The following is a 23,785-nucleotide window of genomic DNA, read 5'->3' as shown; positions in this document are numbered from 1 at the left end:
AATTCTAACAACATTGTTTCTATATATTCGCAGTAAAATGCGAATTGTATGTAAATTATTCGCTAGAAAAATCCTATATACCGAATAATATACATATAATATCATCTTCTTTGAGATAATAATAATTGAAATGAATAATTGTTAATTTTTTTATTAAATTTAATGCAAAAAGCCAATAGGAGAAAGTGATCATATTTTATTTGGAAATAAAATTGCTACGACTTTTCTTCCTGAAACACAAGATCATCTATTCACTATTGCATTGCTCATTGTTTAAAATAGACTTTATAAATATTATACATATCTATTTTTTTATAAATTAATTGTCACTCAAATCAAAATGTATATTATATATATATATATATATATATATATATATAAAATGTATACATATATATAGAAATAATGTTGTATCGGAAATAAAACCTACGAAATAAAAATTTTTAATAAATTTTAATAAATATATGTAAATATAGAACATTTCACTTATTATAAATGAAAAATGACCAATTTTACATAACTTATTTTAACATTTGCTTAATTTAATATATACATAATAAAGATTTGTATAATAAAGTAAATAAATGAAGAGAGAAAAATCGCTATATATAGTATAATCTTTTCTTCTTGGTCTAATTAATTTACAAGTTTGTCGAGTAAAAAAATCATTCACTTTTAATTTATTTAAAAGAGATGTTTAAACGTTATCTCTCTCTCTCTCTCCTCTCCTTCTCTCTCTCTCTCTCTCTCTCTCTTTTTCAGTGCGATCTGTATTGCTTTTTAAAATGTTGATATTCATATTATTCTTTTCATACTTTTCATGAAAATTATTATATTTGATATCATTTGTTTATTAATTTAACGCTATTTGTGGGCTCTTATTTTGTAATTCTTGACGACAATGTCATTACGCGTAGGTTTTACACATAGTAAAACGTTGAGCAATGACAATGTAATATCGATAGTGTTGTTAAGAATTACAGCATAGGGGCCCTGATAATTGTAATCTGCCAAATAATAATTATCTAATAAGAGTAACTAGAAAATTATTAAAGTAATCTTATTTCTTTACAAGGTAGTTCCGCTTACACTGGATATTATTATAGTTAAAATCATAATATAATTACATCAATATGAGTTGGAACATTGAATATTAATAGAAAAATATAAAAGATATACATATTTCTTAAGATATACAATTTTTTATAAATTATCAATAAGAATATTATTTTAGACCGTAAATGTGAGAAACAATCGATAAAGGTTATATTTACAAGCCTATACCGGTCACTAGACCTTATTGCTTTAAATAATTTAATGTGAATTATATATATATATATATAATTTAATTATTATAGCATATATATATATATATATATGTATGCTATATATGTATGTACATGTATGTACACCATATTTGCAGTTATTCGCGCTGAACAAGCCCCTTTAAAGGCTTAGGACGCTCATACGAAATACAAAATATTCAGATTCGACTCCCGGCGGATGTAATATTTTTCGCAATAAATTTATTTATAGTTTTTCAGCAAATTAACATTTTTCTAATATGATGCCTGATTGAGCATCGAATTATTAAAAAAAATTGCTTATCAATTTAATTTAATTTATGATATTATTAGTTTAATCCTTCCTTGACACACCTCTTTTTTCAATCGCTTTTTGACACACTGGTGGTTCACACCCAGAGCAATGTTTAAACAATTGACATTCTTATTTAAAAAAATCCAATCAATATGAAAAAAATTATGGGTCCATTTCAAAGTCTGTAAAATACATTCAAATAGTTTTTGATTGAAATTTCATTACAATTTTTGTGAAAAAAATTCTTGAGTTCAATGAATAGAGAAAAAACGAGTAAAATCTTTGAAAAATTGTAACTTTTAAAAAATTCAATATTAAAAGTTAAAAATTTACAGAATTGTTGTTCAGATATAATTTGAAAAAAAATTAGTTTGTAAGTTGATTTTGGATAAAGGGTATTTATTTTGGATATTGAATATAGACTATTTTGGGAATTGAAAAAACAATTTTTTTATAAACATTGTATTTTAGTTCTACAAAATAAAAGAAAATTGAGTTTTAGAGAGTTAAAATAATTTTGTGGATAGTTCACATCCAGTATGTTAACAAAGGGTTAATTGCGTTTATAAGTCTGGAAAACCAATTCGGCGCGCAGTTCGAATAACTACAAATATGGTATATATGTACATACATATATAGTATATATATATATATATATATATGTGTGTATACAGTGTCCAGGTCGGCCGAATATCTCAAAAAGTATGCATTTTTGAGAAAAATATTTTAGATAAAAATTGTAAGGTTTAAAAAGATCTATTTAATGATTCTATTAGTTAGACCTTAAAATTATTTCCTATTAAACAATAAAATAAAAATTCAGATAATAAAAGCGAAGAGATAGGAGAAGCACTCAGATGTTAATTGTTATCTTCATTTATTACGAACGTTTCAGCTGCCTTTGAAGGCCTCAGTGAATACAAAACCAAAAAATCTTTCATTGAGAGCAAGTCATTTGCAGATTGAGAGAAATGCAGCAATTAATACACTTAATGGGAAACGAAGAAATAAAGCTCAGAAATAATGATTTACAATTATAAAATTAAATAAGAAGGTTAAACTGTATATTAAATACACATCGTTCTTTTGAATATAAACTCGTGTATGTTCATCATGACGTGTCATTTAAAATATTTAGCCGGCTCGGAACTTTTGGCGGGCATTGTATAATTCACATTAAATTATTTAAAGCATTAAAGATCTAGCTTCGATCAAAGGTTTCTAAGTTTATGTATTTGATATATTATGTATATATATTTGAAAATAGAATAATTACAAGAATTTAAAATTTATGTAAAAATCACGTGGTTTTAATATATCTTACAAAAAATGGTACTGTTGATATTTTTGTTAAAATTTTATTCGTGCAAAGAAAAAGATCATTAAAATTTTACTACATTTTTTTTAGTGTTTACGCAAAAATTTTAAAAACTACTAAAAATAATTCTAGTTTTTAACTCTCTTGTTAATATCCAGATTTCCCCCTTTAATTTTTATAAAAATTCTATATAATTTTTGTAAAAAACTATAGCTCAAAGCGCGTAAATCGATGTAAAATGATTCAAATAACGAGGATCTGGCTGGACTAAGATGTATTTCGGGAAATTAAAAAAATTTTTAATGAGAACGCGAAAATGTTGTATGTTTTTATAGTTGCGTTGTTGTAAAAGAGAAGAGAGAGAGAGAGAGAGAGAGAGAGAGAGAGAGAAGAGAAAAGAAAAGCAGAGAGAAGAAGAAAAAAAGCATTGAACTTACAATTTTATAGTAAAATTAACGGGTACATTATTATGTATACCTACGTATGTGTTAAATACGTTGCATAAGTATTCGATATTAATTTGTAGAAAAATAGAAAATTGCACCATATAATAAAAAACAAATAAATGTTTTAGTCAAATAATATTTGTTATGTAATTAATATGAGTTAACTATTTTGTGTGTGTGTGTGTGTGTGTGTGTGTGTGTGTGTGTGTGTGCAACGTACATAAATTATTATAATATTACTATATATAATTACAAATACAAAATGCTCTTTATTTCACTATATCTTTATTATTTTACTATCACATGTATTAATAACAATCTGAATTAAAGAATAGATTAATTTTACAGGAACTTATTGAATTAGAAGAATATGAATTTATTTTTTTGAGAAATAAATAATTTGTACTTCATTTTCACTCGGAAAGTTTTTAGATCGTGCTATTACTTTTTAAACTATTTAAATTTTACCTCATTTTCTTTTTTTTTCAATAATTTTTTGAACTTATAGCTGTCATACAAGAACTATTTACATAATTTTGCAATGTTATCTTTGTGCTAGTTATAAAATGTCCAGAACAATCGTTAATTTATTGACATTAGACCATTTTCAAAACAGTTAAATCATTTGTTGATTGTTTTTCAAAAACACCGAATATTTGTTGAAATATCTTTCTACATATAGCACTTTTACTCATAGTCAGTTTGTAACAAAAACGTTTAATTAACGCATATCCTGTTTTATATCATTCATTTCAATGAACGATAAAATTACAATGACATAAAAACCGATAAAAATTGTCAGAAAAAGAACAACTTATAGCTTTGAATGTCGGTATGTGGCAGATTTAGTTTAGAAGGGATGCATTTAGAGTGGTAGTTAATAACTATAAGTGGTTGGCGAATATACTCGTCCCTTGATTTATACCCGCGAAATATCTATTCATTCCACGATTTTTTTTTTACGCGGTTGAGAATCGCGTAAATGGAGTCTGCATCTCTAGTACAAAAAAAAAACGCAAGAGAAAAGCCCATATATGTTATAAAATCATTTATTTCATATATTTATACAAAAATAATAATAAAAGTTTGCAAAAGATATCGTATGAATGGAGGGATATTTTACCGAGTAAAAAAACCATGTATAAAAAGTAAATCAGGGATGAGTGCACTTTTTCGCGTATTGATAATAATCTTGAGATTCATATTATGAAAGCTTATTGAATCTATCAAAAATATATATAGCATATATTTTTAAAAATGTTAAAGTGTTATGCTTTTCAGAAGACAAAAAAATTATGTTTAACTTTTATCATCTTTTTTAGTTTGGGCTACTATTTATATTCACATAAAATTCACATTATATTTCTCAATTTATCTCATTTCCTCCGTCTCTTTCAAATTTCCTAAAATTAGTCCTATTGGGTCAGAAGAATAAGGTACGTTTTGTAAGAACATGTCGCCACAATTTTGGAAATAAAGAAAAGAAATAGAAAAAATGCATACAAAATAGCTAGGAAAAATGATAATAAATTTTCATTACCGTGACAGTACTAAATGTTACATTCATCATTTGCGAATAGCAGAGCAAGCATAATGTTATACTTATTGATAATAAAGTCAGACTATTCGATCGACAGTGACTATCCGGTGAACAATTGTCGAGATTATAGCATAATTAATATAATAAGATTAATTAATAACTGATTTGATGGCCAAAGATAGTAATTATGAAATATTTCTATTAATTGCGTTTAAAATAATGAGTGAAAAGTTGTCTTAATATGGCCCTATAAACAATGTGGTGTAAGAATTACATAATAATGAGAATTAAGTAATTAATTTAATTTTATACCACAGAGTTCGTCTTCATCTGGATTTCCATCAAGTCTTTTCCAATTTCTACTGCGATCTGCTCAATATTCCGCATACACTCGATGCATTGATACGAATGACAATAAAGGGCTCCTTTTCGGCGCGTCGAGCTTACGTCAAGTCCATTATTATTAGTTTCTTGTCGAAACGCGGGCAAGCGTAACTTCCGTTCCGTTAAACATGTATTCGCGACATTTGGATGCACTTGGAATATACATATAGGTGTTACAAAATTTTAATAACATACCTCCTGTGCATACGCAGCGAAATGCGGGTTGCATGTTTGAACATGTACCGTAATTTGTAGCGGTGTTGATTGTGTGCTCAGAATTTAAGATTGTGAACATTATTATATCAAAGAGAGAAATCTATAATAAATAAATTAATGAGTATCAAGAAGCATTATAAAAAACATATCAAATCAATATCTATTGAATTATAATATTAAATTATAATATTGAATCAATATTAAAATTGCAAAATTTTATGCGTATTTGTTAATAATAAAACAATTTAAAAAATCAATAAATATTACATATAATACAATTATTGTATATTAAGAAATAAATGAAAGTAAAAAGGAAATGGTAAGAAATTTACAAAGAAAGTACAAAGATTTACAAACAAATTTGCAAAGAAAAAAAAATTACAAGAAATGTCTGTATCTAATATTAAACTTTTTATAATTTTTACATATAGTTTGTAACTTTCTTTACCCAAATATATAGTTGTAATAGTTGTTTAATGAAACTATTTAGCAAACATTAACAAACATGCGTGTAATTGTATCGACATATTTGTCAATCCTGGATAAATACAGGTATTTGTTATTCCAACAAGTGGTCGGATTTTATTGTGTGATCTTTATCACTCTCTCGATTGGTTTGAATTAATTCCAGTCAATTTCGATCAGATGCAATCAATGATTTTAATCTTTATCGCAAAATCTCGTTTAGTGTTAATTAATTTCACGGATTATCAAGGATTATTCTTGAAACCTATTCGAGCTCAACTTATTCAATACCCCGAAAATAAGCAATTGATCAGATAGGTATGAAATGTCGTTATTGAAATTCAAATAATGCAAATGTTATATATATTATATGTTCTTATAATGTTTTTACACACATACATATGCAGTTTATATTTTTGTATCATAAATATCACAAACTATAGAAATCAAAGTCTTAAACGATCTTAGCTGGATTTTAAATGCTTATATGATTCTTGTGTAAATTTATATATTACGTATATAGTTCCCAAAAACGCGCGCCGAAATAATTTTTCGCTCTTGAAAACGCTAATTCTACTAAACTACCGCAGTAATATCATGAGTTAAATTGACTAGCAATTTAACAAATTTTTTATGCTTATTCGTATCTTCGAAACGATCTTAATAATGTTAAATAATATATTAAAATTTGTAAATAATTAATTCTTATTGCGAAAAATATTATCTCGGCTGGGAATCGAACCCGAATCTCTTTCCGTGCGAACGTCCTAAGAACTACCTTTGAACTACCAAGGTTTTAGTAATATTCCTCGCAATAATGAAGGAATAACTCTTCTCTTTAAGCGACGTAAATAAACAAAATAATAATTCAAGAATCATTTCGGCGCGTGTTTCTGGGGACTGCATATGTAGTATATAAATTCACACAAGAATCATACAATCATTTAAAATCCAGCTAAACCGTTTAAGACTTTGATTTCTATAGTTTGTATTATCACACACATATATGGTCCTATAATATATTATATTGCTCATAAATATAAAATAATTTATTCTTACTAACAAAATGACTAAAAATAGTTATCTCACTCTTTTTTGAAGTAAATTTCTTGAAGTAAAATCTCACTCTGATAGAGTAGAAATACGACCATTTTTGGAAAACAGAGAAAATATTTCACTTCTTGAAAAAGAGTAACAATTTTTACTCTCTTTAAGTGAAATTTCAAAAAAGAAATGATATTAATAATATTTTCGTATCTTTAAAATAAAAAATGAAATATCATCTTTTATGTTCTTTACTTTATGGAATGAAAATGATTTTTTATCATGAAAAACTACATCAATTTACGCTTGCATTCTTTTTAATTAAATTTACTTGAATAAAAGTAATTTAATTTGAAGTAATTTTATAATATGTAAATTTGTCTCTTATCCTTTTCTCTTCTCTCTCTCCCTCCTCTCCTCATTCTTTCTTTCTTGCTCACTGGTTTTGTATTATATATGGTCTTTCTACATCATTTTGTCTCAATCAAACCATGTAATAAAAGCTAGTGTCATATCATATTTTATTACTAATACATCACGGAGGTGTATATTGTTTTATTGTTCGAGGGTGAATTCGCGAGTCCTTCGACACGTGCGCGAGCGTGGGCGCGTGAGAGCGCGGCGCCGCGTCGGTGATTCCTCCTTTCGGACCGGCGTTTCGACGCGCCTTCAGTCGCGTTCCGCGCGTCATACAAGCGAGTGTGTCTTTACTCGCATTCTGTCCGTTGCTGGAGCATTTTTACCCTTTACCCATCCGAGCGATATGTGACGAAATGCAAGTTTGAGAAACTGAAAAACAAAATAAAACGCATAAAACTAACTGCGTAATCATCAGCAGGTATATTGTTTTGCTTCTCAGAATAATACCAAAAACTCAATTGTCAAAAGAAAAAGACATTAATGTTCGGATCCGTCGATCAAGATCGCTCGAAAAAATGATCTAATATCGCCGGTCCTTCTTTTCATGTATATGTGCTGCAAAATAGACCAAGACAGACAGTGTTTTTTGTATTTAGTGAAGAAAGGGTTTTTCGAGGTATGATCCATATCTTTCTTATGGATATAGTTGCGATAGATTTGTCATAACTAGGATTGAGACATAATTGTCTCAATTTTTCGTGAGCATACATACACACTCTTGCTAAGATAAATTTAAAGAAAAAAGTAACTTGTTGCGGAATCGATGTAATATTATTAATGTCCGTGAAATCATTCTTCATCAGTGTTTCATGTGAAAGCTCCTTTTCTTTCTCTTAAGGGTGAATGCCTCGTTTTCCGTTTATAATGCTATTTTCCGAGCAATTAAAATTAATGCGGTGATAAAATAAAAGTAAAATCAGTTATTAACAACATGTGATGTAAAACTAATATCAACAATCATTTTGTTCTTATTAAGCATAATATAATGCGCTATATGCTGTGTTGTTTAATTAATTTAATTTAATTTAATTTAGTTTAATCTTTAAATTTTTTTAATTTCAAGAAAATTCAAAATTAATTAAAGTTATTTTTTTAACAAAAATGAAATTACATAAAGAAACAAAGATAAAAAGTTTAACAATTAGCTCGTTACGCATTATATTAACATATTTCTAGATTTCGATGATGAATAAATTAATAAGTAATAATTCGCATTAATATATATATATATATAGAAGCATATGATACTAAATTTATTTTTTAAATCTGACACTAGTTGGATTAAAGTATTTGAAAATGTTAATACAAATTGATAATGATTTAATTTATTCATTAATAATTTAATTGAAATTCGGAAATTCGTTTATATATTATATCGTATATATTATATAGTATCATAAATTAAAGAACTAATTACATCAAACTTTATCTTTTTCTTTATTTATTTTCTTTTGAAAAATTAATTTTATTTAGTTTTAAATGTTAATTTATTTAAATTTACAAACTTAAAAATTAAACTAAACTAAATTAAATTAAATTAAACAAAATAATATTGTTTTCTATTATTTTTGAAATAAGACTGGAGAGTAAGGATACTAGTTACTTCGTTATTCTTCTTGAATTCATTTTACATATATATATATAATCAATTTATTTCGCCAAATTCATAAAAACATACAATTCACACGTTCAACCTCAGATTGTTCTCTTGTCCAATTTCCAGTTTAAATTTATCATCGATTTCAAAGTGTCAATGCTAGAGTTTGAAGTCGGTCGTGAATTCAGACTGGAGATAAAAATGGAATAACAAACTCGTAGAAAGCAATTTAATTCTATCTAAAATCTGACACAGTGTCCACATTTCCTTTGAGAATATTTATTTTTTTTAGAACAAGAAAGGTGCATGAAATATTTCTCTTTTGTCTTCATTCTAATCTCAGTGCAATAAATTTGCGATTTGAAATAGCCATAAAATAAAATTACGCATGCATATGTTTTTTTTTATGTTCAGAATATGTGAGGAAAATATTTGTGTCAAATACATACACATATATCTCTTTGGAGATTTTGTATTATCTATTAAAAGATTTTTTTATTTTTCAATGTTTTACGAAAACATTGAAAAGCGGAATATAAGACTAAAAGAAAGCGGTAGCAATTTTTGATTGACATGCAGTAGTTTCGGAGATCGCTCCATTTTGCTTCCTTTGCTCCATTTTTCACATTTTTGTTTGTCTTTTAATGCAAAACCTGTATCCCTCTCTCCCTTCTACTTTCCATGTAATAATATTTTAAATGATTTTTTTTTTGCAAATAATCACATTTAAAGGAAATTCAAGTCAATTAAAGGAAAAAAATGCAATAAATTAAGAACTACTAAACGGAAAAAAGAGAAAAATTATAAAAATACATCTTTTTTGCTCTCAATAATCTCTCCGTAAATCGCTTCGATTAATGACATTATGTGTTATTAGTTCCCTGCCATCGATGTCATATGTTCTTTTGAACGTATAGATCGGTGTATCATGACTGTCACACCGTTGCACAGAAAATCAAAAAGAAGCCATCTATCGTCAATATTTTTTTAGAATTAGCATTTTATAACATCTTGTAACACCCTTTACTTGCATCGATTAGAAAAAGATATAGGGCACTTCGGACTCGATGTGAATTCTCGAGGCGAATGCCTTCGAGATATCCAGTTTCTCAAAAGATCTCTGAAGAATAAATTCTCGTGTACATTGAGAGATTACTTAATTAAAGTGCAATACGATCAAGACTTTTCTACTATCTGCTAGCTAATTACTGCTAATAAAAAAATATTAAATAAAATATTTCTGTTATTTTTTATTTCTAGTCTCTTGAAGTCTCTTGAAAAGAATGAAATTCTTATAAATATTTCATTATTTTTCATTTCTAAATTTCTTGAAAAATATAAAATTAGATGAATATTATTTAACTTAAATATTTTTAATCTTATATGTAACAAATAATTGTTTCATGATTCTATTTTAAACTGAATAAATTTGAAAAACCCGAAATTAAAAAGAAATAATACATAGAAATTATATCCTTTTTTAAAAATTTATTTTCTTCTGTATATAGAATCTGTAGCCCATAAATTGAAATCAATGATATGTATAAATATAGATTAGAAATAAAACAAAACAATCTAAGGTAAAAACAATCCACAGTAATTGGATGTTTTTTTGAATTTGATAAAATAATCGGAATATGAAGTAAAATAAACTCTAAAAGGATATATAGATGTATGTGTACTTTATTATCTTTTTAGAATTTATTTTACTTCATATATTCCGATTATTTTATATTATTATAAAGTAAGTAAAGTAAAATTAAATTTTTTACTGTCTTTCTATATTTTCGCGATTAAAGAATCTATTTTTTATTTTTCTCAATAATATTTTTTGTAAAATATTGTTGACATGTAAAATATTTTTTAATGTAACATACACTTATAAACAAACGAAAATAAATTGTGAACTAAATGCGTTAGTAAACTTGATTAAAGACAAAGCGATTATTTCAGTAAATCCTACAAAAAATATTGCTCGTAGGATTCTGCGAGAGAAAGAAAAAGAATGATACAATTATTCTTAAAAATTCGGTATTAGAAACATTTACGGTATTCATGTAGCGTCGTAGGATCTTTACACAATAATGTCACTGAGAGATGGAATTTTGTTAAAAAATAAGTTACTTTTTTATGTGAAAGATATTTTCTTCGTTTCGCTTTTCTTTTTTTTAAAACAGAGTCGTGTGAATACATGCGATAAAATATCGATGCAGAAAGCTTTCTCTAGAAAAATCTTTGATTATATTGTTTTGCATTGTTGAATATATATATATATACATATATATATATATATATATATATATGTAGGCATCATTTGCGTTAATATTTAACTTTGATACAATGTAAGTAAACAAAGTCATATTTAACACAAAGTAAGTTTGACATGTTGAACATGAAACGATTATTCATTGCTGTAATGGCAAGATAAGTAATTATAACTGATATAGTTTCCTAGAATTAATTTAGATATCGATGCAAATATCTAAAATTAATCCCTACATTTACATTTGTAACAATGATAAGAGATATACATAGAATATTATATATATATATATATATATATATATATATATATAATATATAAAAATAAAAAAAAACAATAAATCTAAAATATAAATTATTTTTTCCAAGATTATATTTTTTTTATATTTATATGCGACTTGTGATTTTTAGCAAGATATTAATTATAATATTAATAGGAACAGATTTTCATAACTTTAAAAGCGCAAATTTTCAATCTTATTTTTTCTGTCTGAATCTATTTAATTTATTCTTATATTTCATAGACATATAAATGATAAGTTTTAAATATAGGGTGAGTCACTTAAGACTGGCCACTCGAGTAATACAGTTTTGGAAATAGGAAAAAAATGTTTCAGATGAAAGTGAAGAAAAATAGTTTTAAGGGGGACATATTTTGGTCATTGTTATTTTTCTTCTAAGTGGAAGCGTCAAAAAGATATGAAAGGTCACCTCTATTTTTTTAATGGAATTGTATAATTTTTTTTTATGTAATATGATATTCTTCTAATTATTCTGCATATAAAAGTATTAAGATAGAAATATTTAAAAAACCAGTAGTTTAAGAGCTATATTATACTTTATTCTGGCATATATTAACATAAAATGTTAAATAACTCATAAACTATTAATTTTTTAATAATCGTATCTTAATATTTTTATGAATAGAATAATGAGATAAAACAATTGATAGAAAAAAAAACACATATATCTCATTTTATGTTCATAAAAGTATTAAGGTACGATTATTAAAAAATTAATAGTTTACAAGTCATTTAACATTTTATGTCAATAATATATGCCAGAATAAAGTATAAAATATCTCGTTAACTATTGGTTTTTGAGAGATCTCTACCTTTACCTTTATATGCAAAATAATTAGAGGAATCATATTGTGTAAAAAAAATTATTAATTCCGTTTTAAAAAATGGAAGTGACCTTCATATCTTTTTGATGTTTCCACCTAGAAGAAAGCCAATATGACCAAAATACGTCCCCCTTGAAATTCGACTCCCATCATTCCACTTTCATCTAAAACATTTTTTCCTATCTCCAAAACTGTGAGTGTTATTCGGGTGGTCAGTCTTAAGTAATTCACCCTGTATATCTGTACTAAATTTTTGCATTAATTATAAATAAATTTCGACAAATACATCTTTGTTTAATTTTAAATCTATTTCTTATCGTCACTGCAAGTATCACAAATACAAATCATGTGCATCGTTATTATATTATTTTTGTATCTTTAAATATAAAATTTATTATTAACGCAGCGATAATAAAAACATAATAATAAATGAAACTGTTACTGAATAGAATGAAAATATTTTTTATTAGATTTCCGGTGATTTACTCCATCAATCTATGATTTTTCTATTATTTAAATTATAGAATGGATAAAAGCTCACGTCATTGCTTTGTTTTCTACACAATTAATATATTACTAATTATAATATATACAGGGTTGGCCATATTCGACGGAAAGATCTGGCAAACACTGTAACTTTTGACAGAGATGTTAGATCGAGTAACGACGTTTCCCATGATTGAAAAAAAAAAAACATCTTTCCGTCGAATATGGTCAACCCTGTATGTATAATCAATATAATCATTGTATATTTCCGGTTATGTCAAGTGTTCTCATAAATTATAATTTATCAAAATCATATCAGCAACAAACGGCAAATAATTTTATTTGAATAAGCAAATAATCGCACGACACTTTTGTCCTAGGCCGATATAAGAGAAAGATAGAATAATCAAATGTATGTTTCCGATTGTATGTCGAGTATTTTCATAAATTATCAAAGTCATATCAGCAGTGAATGACAAATAATAATAATTCCATTTTCGTGATGATGCACAAACAATCGCTCACAATTTTCATCCTAGAGATTGATAAAGGGAAGAGGAAGAACAATCTGATATAAACCGCATTAGGAAATTATTTTGATCCCGAGAGAGTAGCAATACTTTGCTCGTTATGCGCTTCACTAACTGAGGGGGTAGTGAAGCATGTAACGAACATCCCTGTTCAGTTCGTGTTGGAAAACCCGAATGGTTTTCTATTTACATTCCGGAGCTTCTCAGAGTTGCTTCTGCCATGATTGCTGTTGGATATATGTCAAAGTGCTCCACAAAGGCATAACGAATATTCGCGAAACACATTCATATTGAAATTAATCGTCAACCCAGGAACAACAATGTTTGTTTCACAACGCTCTATTGTTTACACGGGGTGCAATTGAGTGCCGAAAAACCAATCGACTCGTTTGACTTTTGACGAACATTGAAAAAAAAGTAATTCAATACAAAATTGATGTAAACTACAGCCATATTAATGTCTCTTGCAATCTGCTCTCCTTCATAAAGCTAATCCATTGACACAGATTTAACTGTATGCAGACGTACATTTTATTTTGAAAAATTGTACATTTCAAAAGTTTTAAAATGCGCAGCAAATATGTCATTTAAGGAGAGTTGACTAACGCGATTCCACTTTTAATCTTTTTTTCGAGCTTTAACGCTGTGAAAATGCGAATAGCGCTAATCTCTTCGGATTCCTTTTTATTTTTATTATAACGTCGAGCGACGCAAAGGCGTGTGTGTTAATGCGCTCCGGAAATGTACGAGATGTATCACATGGCGCGCTAAAATTTAGTACAAGCGGATAATCAAAGCAAACGGCCAGTCACCTAGAAATAAATGTTTCTTCGAGACTTATTCAAAAATATGAAATAGAAAAGTCGGCATATTCCTAATTAATTAGGTAATAGCCAACTGCGCACTCCGCTAGTTTCTTGTATTCAAAATAGAATGACACGTCAGTCGACCTAACCACTAAATTAACTATATCAAATGGCACTGCGGAATGTATTGTCTACATCCCACAACGTAATATACTCAATTTTCAAACGTCGCTTAATTTGCTTATATAATAGTAGTTGTTTACATACAAATTTGTATGTAAATTTAAATTTTGTATTAATTTATATGGAAATTTCAAGAAACACTCTTTTATAATACTGACATTAATGTTAATAAGAATAATACTTACAATGTATTCTTTTTCAAAAATTTCTTGAATCTATAACGAGATGTATAAAGATGCATAATTTGATATATTGGATCATTTAAAAAGTATCCGCGGTTTTTTTATTCAAAAATTGAACAAAAAACCGCGAATACTTTTTAAATGACCTAATACAAAGTTGGAATAAATTGGCTATTTAACGAATACATATTGCAATTTAATGTTTACTTTTAATTTCAATTTAATCATACTAAAATAAAGTTCTGTATTTACATATCTATCTTTTTAGAAAGCAAAATAATGTATATTATTATTAAATTTATATTATGCGTTTTTCGCTTTATATAAAAGCCATTATTTACAAGAGCTTGTAAATAATGCTTGTCCTTACGTTTAGAGAAACGATGAGAAGAGTTGTTACATTAACAACAAAGCGGAAATGTTTATATTATTATCTACCACCTCACGACCAATTTAATCAGCTTGCTCGCGACAAAAGACAAAACTACCGGAAGAAATTTATGTTCCATCTGTCAAAGCGATGTTGCGCGACACACACGAAATACTTAATATCCGTTAGCACAATGGCTGTTTGTTCATCTTTCAACTCGTGTTGCTACTATTATAATATGTATATAATAAATCATTACGACATCATAGAAGATGTATCATTTGATAGTCTCGTCAAAATCTAAAAGATCATAAAACAAGCTCTTCATTTACGAGCAACAAATTGACCACGTTGTTTTGCGATGGCAAACAAGCGACATCGCATCATTTCCCATCAAGTTGCTCTACGAAACACGAACGAAAAGTAAAAATCGGAGCTGTAATTCTTCTGTGCGGAGGATTTCTTGAGCGGAAAATATCGTAGTGCCCAACTCTTGGCGAACAACGAGGCGATTCGAGCGTAAATTTTCGTAATATCGATTTTTTTCTTTATTTTTCTTGGCCACTGTTTCCGCGATACGATCGGCGCGATTATATAAATTGGTCTAATCGTTAAATATGACTTTGTTTTTTGCTTAGAAATTACATAAACAGATTAATTTCTAATGTAATAACAATATATACAATACTTTGAAATTATATTAATTTTTATTTATTGTATTAACTTTTATTTATTGTATTAACTTTTATTTATTATATTCTGCTTAGACATTGAATTTTATAATTTAATATATATATATATATATATATATATATATATACATATATATATACACACACACACACACATGAATATCAACATTTATAGTAGTATCTTTAACTTATATAATGTTTTAAGAAACTCTTTTACTCTTTATGTACAATTTTAAGTTAAAATAATAAAAATTTGATAACATTATTTAATATCAAAAAATCTGATTTATAAAATTGTTCTCAATATCTGAGTGGAAATTCTTATATATTTTACTTCGTGAAATAAAAGAAAAAAGTTGTAAATTGTTTAATTTTGTGAAATCTTTTTACAAAAATAAAAGATGATTTCTTGAAATCTGAAGGTGATTGAACTTTTTTAATCTCACATTCTTTTTCAGCAGCTAAAAATACATAAGATGTTAAGAAATAGAAATCTTATAAATCAATGCTTTCTGATTCATTTTTTTCTGACTTTTTTTTTAACAATAATATGTTCATTATTCGTGATTAATATCTCTCGATGATCGACTTTACAATCGTACTGTTTTCATTGCTGTGCAATGTTATTTTAAGATTGAGATTATGTAATCGATAAACACTTATTTTCCTTACAATTTCAACTGTGAAAATTCAACGAGTTACATTATCTCTTAGCACATTGACTGTCATTAATGTCACTCCCATATGAATGACACTCAATTTCATGTAAAACTTATTGCAGTTCAAACACATTTCCTTTCACAATTTACATACTTTCTTTTTTGCAATAAAATATTAAATAACGAACCTTCTTACAAAAATTTGGTGTCATATATGAATGACGCGTGATAATCAATATGTTAAAATATATTTTACACGTTGTTTTTAAAAATAAAATTTAGTTAAACAAATACGTATAAGATAGTTAAACAAAAGTTAAGTTAAATAAAAAATGCAGCATCATTAATTTAACGTGAAGTTAAATTAGATTACTAGATATTTATTAGAAATATTCTATGATATTTTTTGATTATTTATATTTTTCATCTAAATGGATCTTTATATCAAATGCAATTTTTTTACAAACAGATAAACTTGCGGCTCACTTGGACGATCATTGGATGCATTCTTCATGCAGAAGGAAACAAACTGTTTTCTTAAGAACTCAATATCAGTGAACGCAATCATAAACAAGTGATATTCAATTTCGTACTGTTTGAGAGACCATAATTCTCGTCTAACCAGCACGCGCATTATGTGCAACAATGATATCCGTACGGGAACATACTCGTATTTCTTCCTGTTTCGAACATGCTTGGACTGAATTGTTCAATTACTCTTTCAAATATTCCTAGCACAACGAGTGAGTCACGGAAGATCAGAAACAAGATATCATGGACCTTCCTGCACTCTGCTAAATACTTCGTGTCGCAGGATAACTAACAGAAGTCAAACTCAAGTCATCGCGAGAGTTGTCTCCTCAAACACGAGATCGGCCAACATTCAACCGACGACATGACTCTTTCACGAGAAGTTCGTGGAGCAAAAACCTGAGCGGCGGATCGTGGATATTGTCGATTGGAACGATCATGTCCGGGGACGCGAACCGAGCGCGGACCGACGACTGGAATCTGACGGCCGGTTTCGATCTGGAACGCGTCGAAGAATTAAGGAACGTCACCGACGAGCTCTACCCTATACCGGATTACATCAACGTCACATCGCTACCAGATGTCAATACGACGGAGGAGATTGACTCGTTTTACTTCTACGAGGTGAGTAGAATTTCATATTTTCGACTTTATTTTTTGCATTTTTTGTGACAGGAAATGTTACAAATTGTACGTGGTATGTAATTTCTGGAGCAGCCATTTTTTAATCCATCGCGCAAATATTTGTGTGACAAAAATTTGGAAATCTTTATGTCTAAAATATATATTATTCTTCAAAATTTTAAAATACTACACATCGTATATAAATCATTTGAATAAAGCAGTTATTAATATTTCAGCCTTTATTTAATTCTTTTACTTTGTTTTTCAATTTAACAATAAGATTTAAGTTCCTAAAATATCATTATTATTTTGTCATTTATTTGATTTATTACTTTTTCTGCTGCAATGTCGGAAAAAAAAACAGTTTTAGATTTGTTATTAGCTTTTTACATGGCAATATATCTACAATTTTTAGTGTATATGCAGAATGTCCGGCGAGAGCCGGACAAGCAATAATTCACAGGAAGGTAGATGAGACTGAACTAGCTCTAAAAATAAATACTAAAAAAAATACTGTATCATTTTGCAATTTTCGCAATAATTAACAAAAGATATTAATTACTAAATATTGGTTTTCAATAATTTTTTACTCAAATACTATTAACTTTACAGAAAAATAGCAAGAGACAAAAATTGTTAGTTCTCTTCTCATAAAGTTCTGAGAATTTTTCCAGAATTTTTTTAGAATACTGTATTTTCTTATGTTGATAAAAATACAATAGTTACTAATAAGAAAATGCATTACTAAAAAGTTGATAAAAATTCTCAGAACTTTATAAGAAGAAAATAAATAATTTTTGTCTCTTGCTGTTTTTCTGTAAAGTTGACAGTATTTGAGTAAAAGATTATTGAAAACCAATATTCAATGATGTTTAGTAATTAATATCTTGTTAACTATTGCGAAAATTGCAAAATGGTAGAGGACTTTTCGACTCAATTTAGTTCCATCTACCTTCCTGTGAATTATTGCCAGAGTCTCGCCAGACATCCGGTATATGTATTATATAAGTATATATATGTATATTTTTTTACATATATATAATATATATACACGTAAAATATTAATATAAAATTTAAATTTTTAATCATAATCTTTTATAAAATATTTAACTAGACATATGTTAATGCAATTATTCGACATATAAACATTATTTTTTATTGCAATAAAGATAATTTTTTATATGTGAATTTCGATGAACTTGTTACACTTTGTTTATTCCAAGTAAACAAAGATATTACATTCACTTTATAATAGAATGCTATCGAATAATTTGAATTGCAAGGCCGACAGACTGCACAATAAAATAATAAATCGTTAAATCGCTAAATCGTTCTTAACTATTGACTAGTATAAGTATCGCAACATGATTTTGCACGAAAGTATCTCCTTTTTAAATCTAGAGTGCGTTTAAACTCAAACGCAAACTATGCCCAGACGCGTTCTTGTAAAGAAATTACTTGTAAAAAAATTGAATTTTGAACACTACTGTGTACGTTCCATTACGTATTCTATTCAGAATATTCACGAATAATTTTTCTCACTTATCAGCATCGCGTTCGCATAACGAATTCATACAGAACTTGGCTTTTACTGGTAGTTTTTTTTTTGCACGCGCTAGAATTCGTGCAGAAAAAGAGTATGATAAGAACGCGTAATTTTAAATCCTTTTTAAGAAGCATGATGGAAATCCTGATAAAGTTTGAAACTGCTTATTTTTGCATATATCCTTGTAGGATCGCACTGTTTCACATGAATATCGAGTGTTTTTCTCTCTTCTTTTTAATTGTCACACTTATTACCGTTAACGCAAGGCTTTCTTCGCGCATGTGATAAATCAACAACGAGAATATTGGATAGAACATATTATTTTTAATTATCGGACAAAAGCGCTTGCATAAAGCGCAGAATGTTTCGCAATACAAATTATTATGCAATTTATCATTATGTAATACGCTTGTCTTCCAGTTACAACTATGAGCAAAAAAAGCAAAAAAAAGAGAAAAACATATAAATGATCATAAACATTGAAAACAATAAATATTTTAAATAATAAATATTTTAAACTCATAAAATGAAAATTATGCGTTATAAAATTGCATAGAACAGATTTATAATATATAATTATTAATATATATTTATTAATATATAATTCCCATTTTTATACAAAATGTATATTTAATGCAATTTGGAAATAATGTCTTTTGGATTAAATTGTCGGTAATTATACATCTAATTTCCTCCTTGCCTGTTAATTTAGCAACGAGAGATTGCTTGGAGCGACACGCTGTCACTTTTAGAAAAGAAAATTGGTGCACAAAACACCGGCTAGTGAATCTAATCAAGAGCGATCAGGCTTCTAATCAAAGAACTCCAATCCATAGAATTTTTTTTTAATTAAGAGCTATACGAACAAAAACTGAGAGCTTTTATTATGCCATTTATAATATTGTATATTTAACACGTGGAGTCTGTATTTTTAATTTTCGTATTTTGATTTTCATTTTCTCAATATTTTTAAATTAGATTGTACTTTGCTTCCATCTTTCCGCAAATGTTTGCTATTTCCAAAGAATTAACGTGTATGAATGTACATGATGTGCAAATGTATGCGAGTCTGTAGTGTATTTGAGTTTGGACCTGGGAATTTACTGAACTCAAATGAGTGTAAATTAGTCATTCTCCGAGGAAAATAATTACGCAGTATTGTTGTCATTTATAGATTATGTGTTTTGTCATGAAAATAAATTTAAATGTTGGAAAAATAGAACTTATGCTCTCACAGCGTAACCCGTGACAGTTATTGTTCGTTTTTTAGCTGCACAATTCAAGAACTTATTCAATATGTACGCTGCATATATATATATATATATATATATATATGTATATATACCGTATAAAAGAGAAGCAAAAGAAATAGACAGAGAAATGTTTTTTTCTCCTTCGTATACATACATATATTATTTTGAATTATACGACAAAACTATCGCTTATGACAGATATGCCGGGAATTTATCTTTTATTATCACAATGTGAATTTTTATTTCGGATTTACATGTTTACAGACAAATGAGTCATAATTGAGCCACAAAAGTATTTCGTACTATAACAAAGATTTATACAAGATGTAAAATTCCATTACCATGTATTTTATTGCTAACAATCGTGTTAGAAGCTTCCGTTTACAATTTAGCATTAAGTAGTCATTTAATCTATAAAGCAAAGGTAAACAGGAAAGATAAAATTATACTAACGACAGAAACACAGGAACATATTTTCGTCAGAAATGAAAAGGCTCACCAAAAGAGAATTAAATATTATTAATAAGTTTGAAACACATACAAGATTGCTATATTGAATAAAATCAACTAAATAAGAAAAAGTATTAACTAAAATCAAAGTTGTATATGCTGGAATAATAACTCTGTATGTGATTTATTTCAAATACATACATCTATTTCAGATATAGGTGGGATGTTACGTAGCTCCATATAAGAGTGGCGGACTCGTAACCGACAGGTCGCGAATTCAAATTCCGCGTCTCGTATATATGGAAAATTTCGTAATCCATACTGGCTTAGCTTAGGAGTTACAGAAGATTTCTTTAGATTTAGGTGATTTTTTTTGACTAGGTTCAGACCTGTAGGAACTGATTTGATCCATCTCCCCTACTACTACTACTACTTCAGATGACTAGGCGCCAATTACTTTCGGACTTGCACACGTAATCAAAATAAAATAATAATAATAGTAAATCAAAATAATAATCTCACAAATTAAATTTGATTGTCGATTTGAAGATCAAATTATTATTATTGTGAAAAATATTATCTCAGTAGGGATTTATCCTAATGATAATTCTTCCAGTCAACGATTAAATAGATATAATTTATGAGATTATCATTATTTTAGTTCAATTGTGTTGCAAGTTCAAAAGTAATCGGCATGTAATCATACATATAAAATAAGTGCATTTTAAATTAATTATATATAGAATTATTATTCCAACATCTACAACTTTAACCGCAGTTAATGTTTTTTTTATTTAGTTCAAGATATGTTATTATGCCAAATATAAAAAAAAAACTCAATATATATATATATATTTTTAAAAATTCTAGATATTTTGGATATTTCCTATTATCTCTGAGTTGCGTAAAAAGAGAATCATGCTCACGCTTTCTATGTGATCGCAGTAGTTTTATACATGAGATTTTTCTCGCGTCGGTATCTCGTTATTCATCTCTCCTACGTTGCGCAGTTGCGTATGTCGGACGCATCATGAAGCCGATGTATTGCATTGAAAGCATGACGACGACGACGCGCCGACGGCGTCGGTGGCGACGAAGGTTCCTTCTTTCGCGATTGCAGAAACGTCGGAGAAACTCGCTTATTTTTACTAGGAATGCGTCTCGAGCCGCGAAAAGAAAAAGAGCTTGGCAGAAAGAAAAAGAAAGGGTGAGAGGGGGAGGGGAAGAGGGAGTCGCTGACGCGATGCTGGAAACAGGCGTCCGATAAAATTAAGCTGCCACAGAGCATCCGAGACAGCGTAAATGATTTTTTTTCTATTTTTTTCTTTTTCTTTTTCAAGATCTGCCTATGACATTTTCCACGCGAGATAATTGACGTAATGAGAACGTCGATTGCACTAAAATGTAGATTCTTTGTGCATCCATAATATTAAATTTCCAATCAAAACTTTTCAGTGATATAGAATTATTGTATATTTACACAGAGGCAACATTCCCCATTCAATATACCTTTCGTGGTTTTTCATCTGACGTCAGCTTGCATTTCTATTTCCATTATTAGTATCAACCCATTTTTATCTCTTTCCTTTTCAATTTTATTTATAGATTCATTGACAAGTTAGAAAGTTGAAATTTTCCGAGTGAAAATAAAATTTTTCCGTATGAATGAAAATTTTTACTTGATACGTCAATTCTTTACGAATAATGATTGAAACTCTGCACATATGGGATGAGTTTGTGTATTGTATGTTTGTTTGTGTGTGTGAGCGCAAAGATTTATTTTAATTTTGCTTTAACAAGAATCTTATTCTTTATTCAATTTTTTAAATTTTACTCTTGTAAACGCCTTGTCGTTTTTAATTTTTTTTTAAACAGGATTGAGTTTTTGATAGTTAGACATTTAAATATGAGAAAATGGAGGTATTTAAATGCCAAGAGAATCGATCTAAATTGATCAAAGAACTTACAGTTGTCCGATAGACAGAACATACCGTGTATCTCGCAACGTTGTCTCGGTGGTTATCCAATTTACGCCTATCCAGTTTCTCGTACGAACGTGTACGAATTTAACTGCATTACAGTATAAGCTGTATTGTTTGCATGCAGCTGCGTCAGTTAAGCTTATTTCAATGCATTTGTATACTACGTTGCGAAACAATACCTGTTCCGTTGAAGTTACTCTTCGTACATTCTTCAACAACTTTACTGAACATTGCTTTAACTAACATTGCTTTTACTAATGTTGTTTTATCAAATTGTCTATGGTGGATATGCATCTTTTATACAAATATAGAATTAATAAATTTTGATAATAGATTTTCAATCAAATTGACAACTCTCCCTCCTCTTAAATCAACAATAATCGAGCGCGAAAGTGAAACGATTTGCGAATAGAAAAAAATTGTTTTGCGTTGAAGTATCTAAAAATTTAGCTAAATACAAATTTGAAAATAATTTGGTTGGATCATCAAAATAATTATATAGACCAATCTGCAAATCCAAGTGTATAATAAGTGTTTTCATATATGTATGATTATAATGTAATTTTTCGTGTAAAAACACTATACTGTACGTTTATATATGTAGATTCTTTCTACATGCAGTATATTATTTTTATTTTTCCTTATAAATATAACACTATTCTACACTAGAAAAAAATCTTGTCGCATTAATTGGAATTCTGATTCAACTATAAAAGTACAAATTAGACACTTATTACTAGTTAAATCTATTAAATATTTTAGTCGAAATAACTAAAAATTCAATTACGGTAATCAGAATATTCGGACTGACCAGAATTCGTTTTGTTTATATAATCAGCCTTATTAGTTTGTACAACCAGAACATTTTTCTTACTGTACAAGTTTGTAAATCCATTTTATATATGTAGTATAGTATATTATTTTACATGGAAAATGAAACAACACGCATATATGTATATGAAGACTTATTACACACTTGGATTTGTATCCTGACGATAATAAAGATTAAAGAGTAAATCGAGTGTAAGGGAAAAGTGACAGAAGAATAAACAAAGCTTCTAGGAAAAAAATTGA

At 27.9% G+C, this 23,785-nt stretch overlaps 1 protein-coding gene across 3 annotated transcripts in view; it reads left to right on the top strand.

Annotated features, from left to right (window-relative positions):
- The first annotated feature begins 7,448 nt into the window (after nt 1-7,448).
- Nucleotides 7,449-23,785, top strand: part of CCAP-R (Crustacean cardioactive peptide receptor) — an 89,001-nt gene continuing 72,664 nt past the window's right edge. The window contains exons 1-2 of one of the 3 annotated variants that reach the window (XM_011058405.2): nt 7,449-7,850; nt 16,795-17,480. In XM_011058405.2, the coding sequence (XP_011056707.1) occupies nt 17,295-17,480 (186 nt within the window). In that variant the 5' untranslated portion in view covers nt 7,449-7,850; nt 16,795-17,294. Of the gene's footprint in view, nt 8,049-16,794; nt 17,481-23,785 lie in introns of all 3 variants that reach the window. The other 2 variants (XM_011058402.2, XM_011058403.2) reach the window with 2 other exon arrangements.

This window comes from Acromyrmex echinatior, chromosome 1 (assembly GCF_024713525.1).
Source record: "Acromyrmex echinatior isolate Ae372 chromosome 1, ASM2471352v2, whole genome shotgun sequence".
NCBI classification, from domain to species: domain Eukaryota; kingdom Metazoa; phylum Arthropoda; class Insecta; order Hymenoptera; family Formicidae; genus Acromyrmex; species Acromyrmex echinatior.
This window is presented reverse-complemented; position numbering and strand designations above follow the sequence as displayed.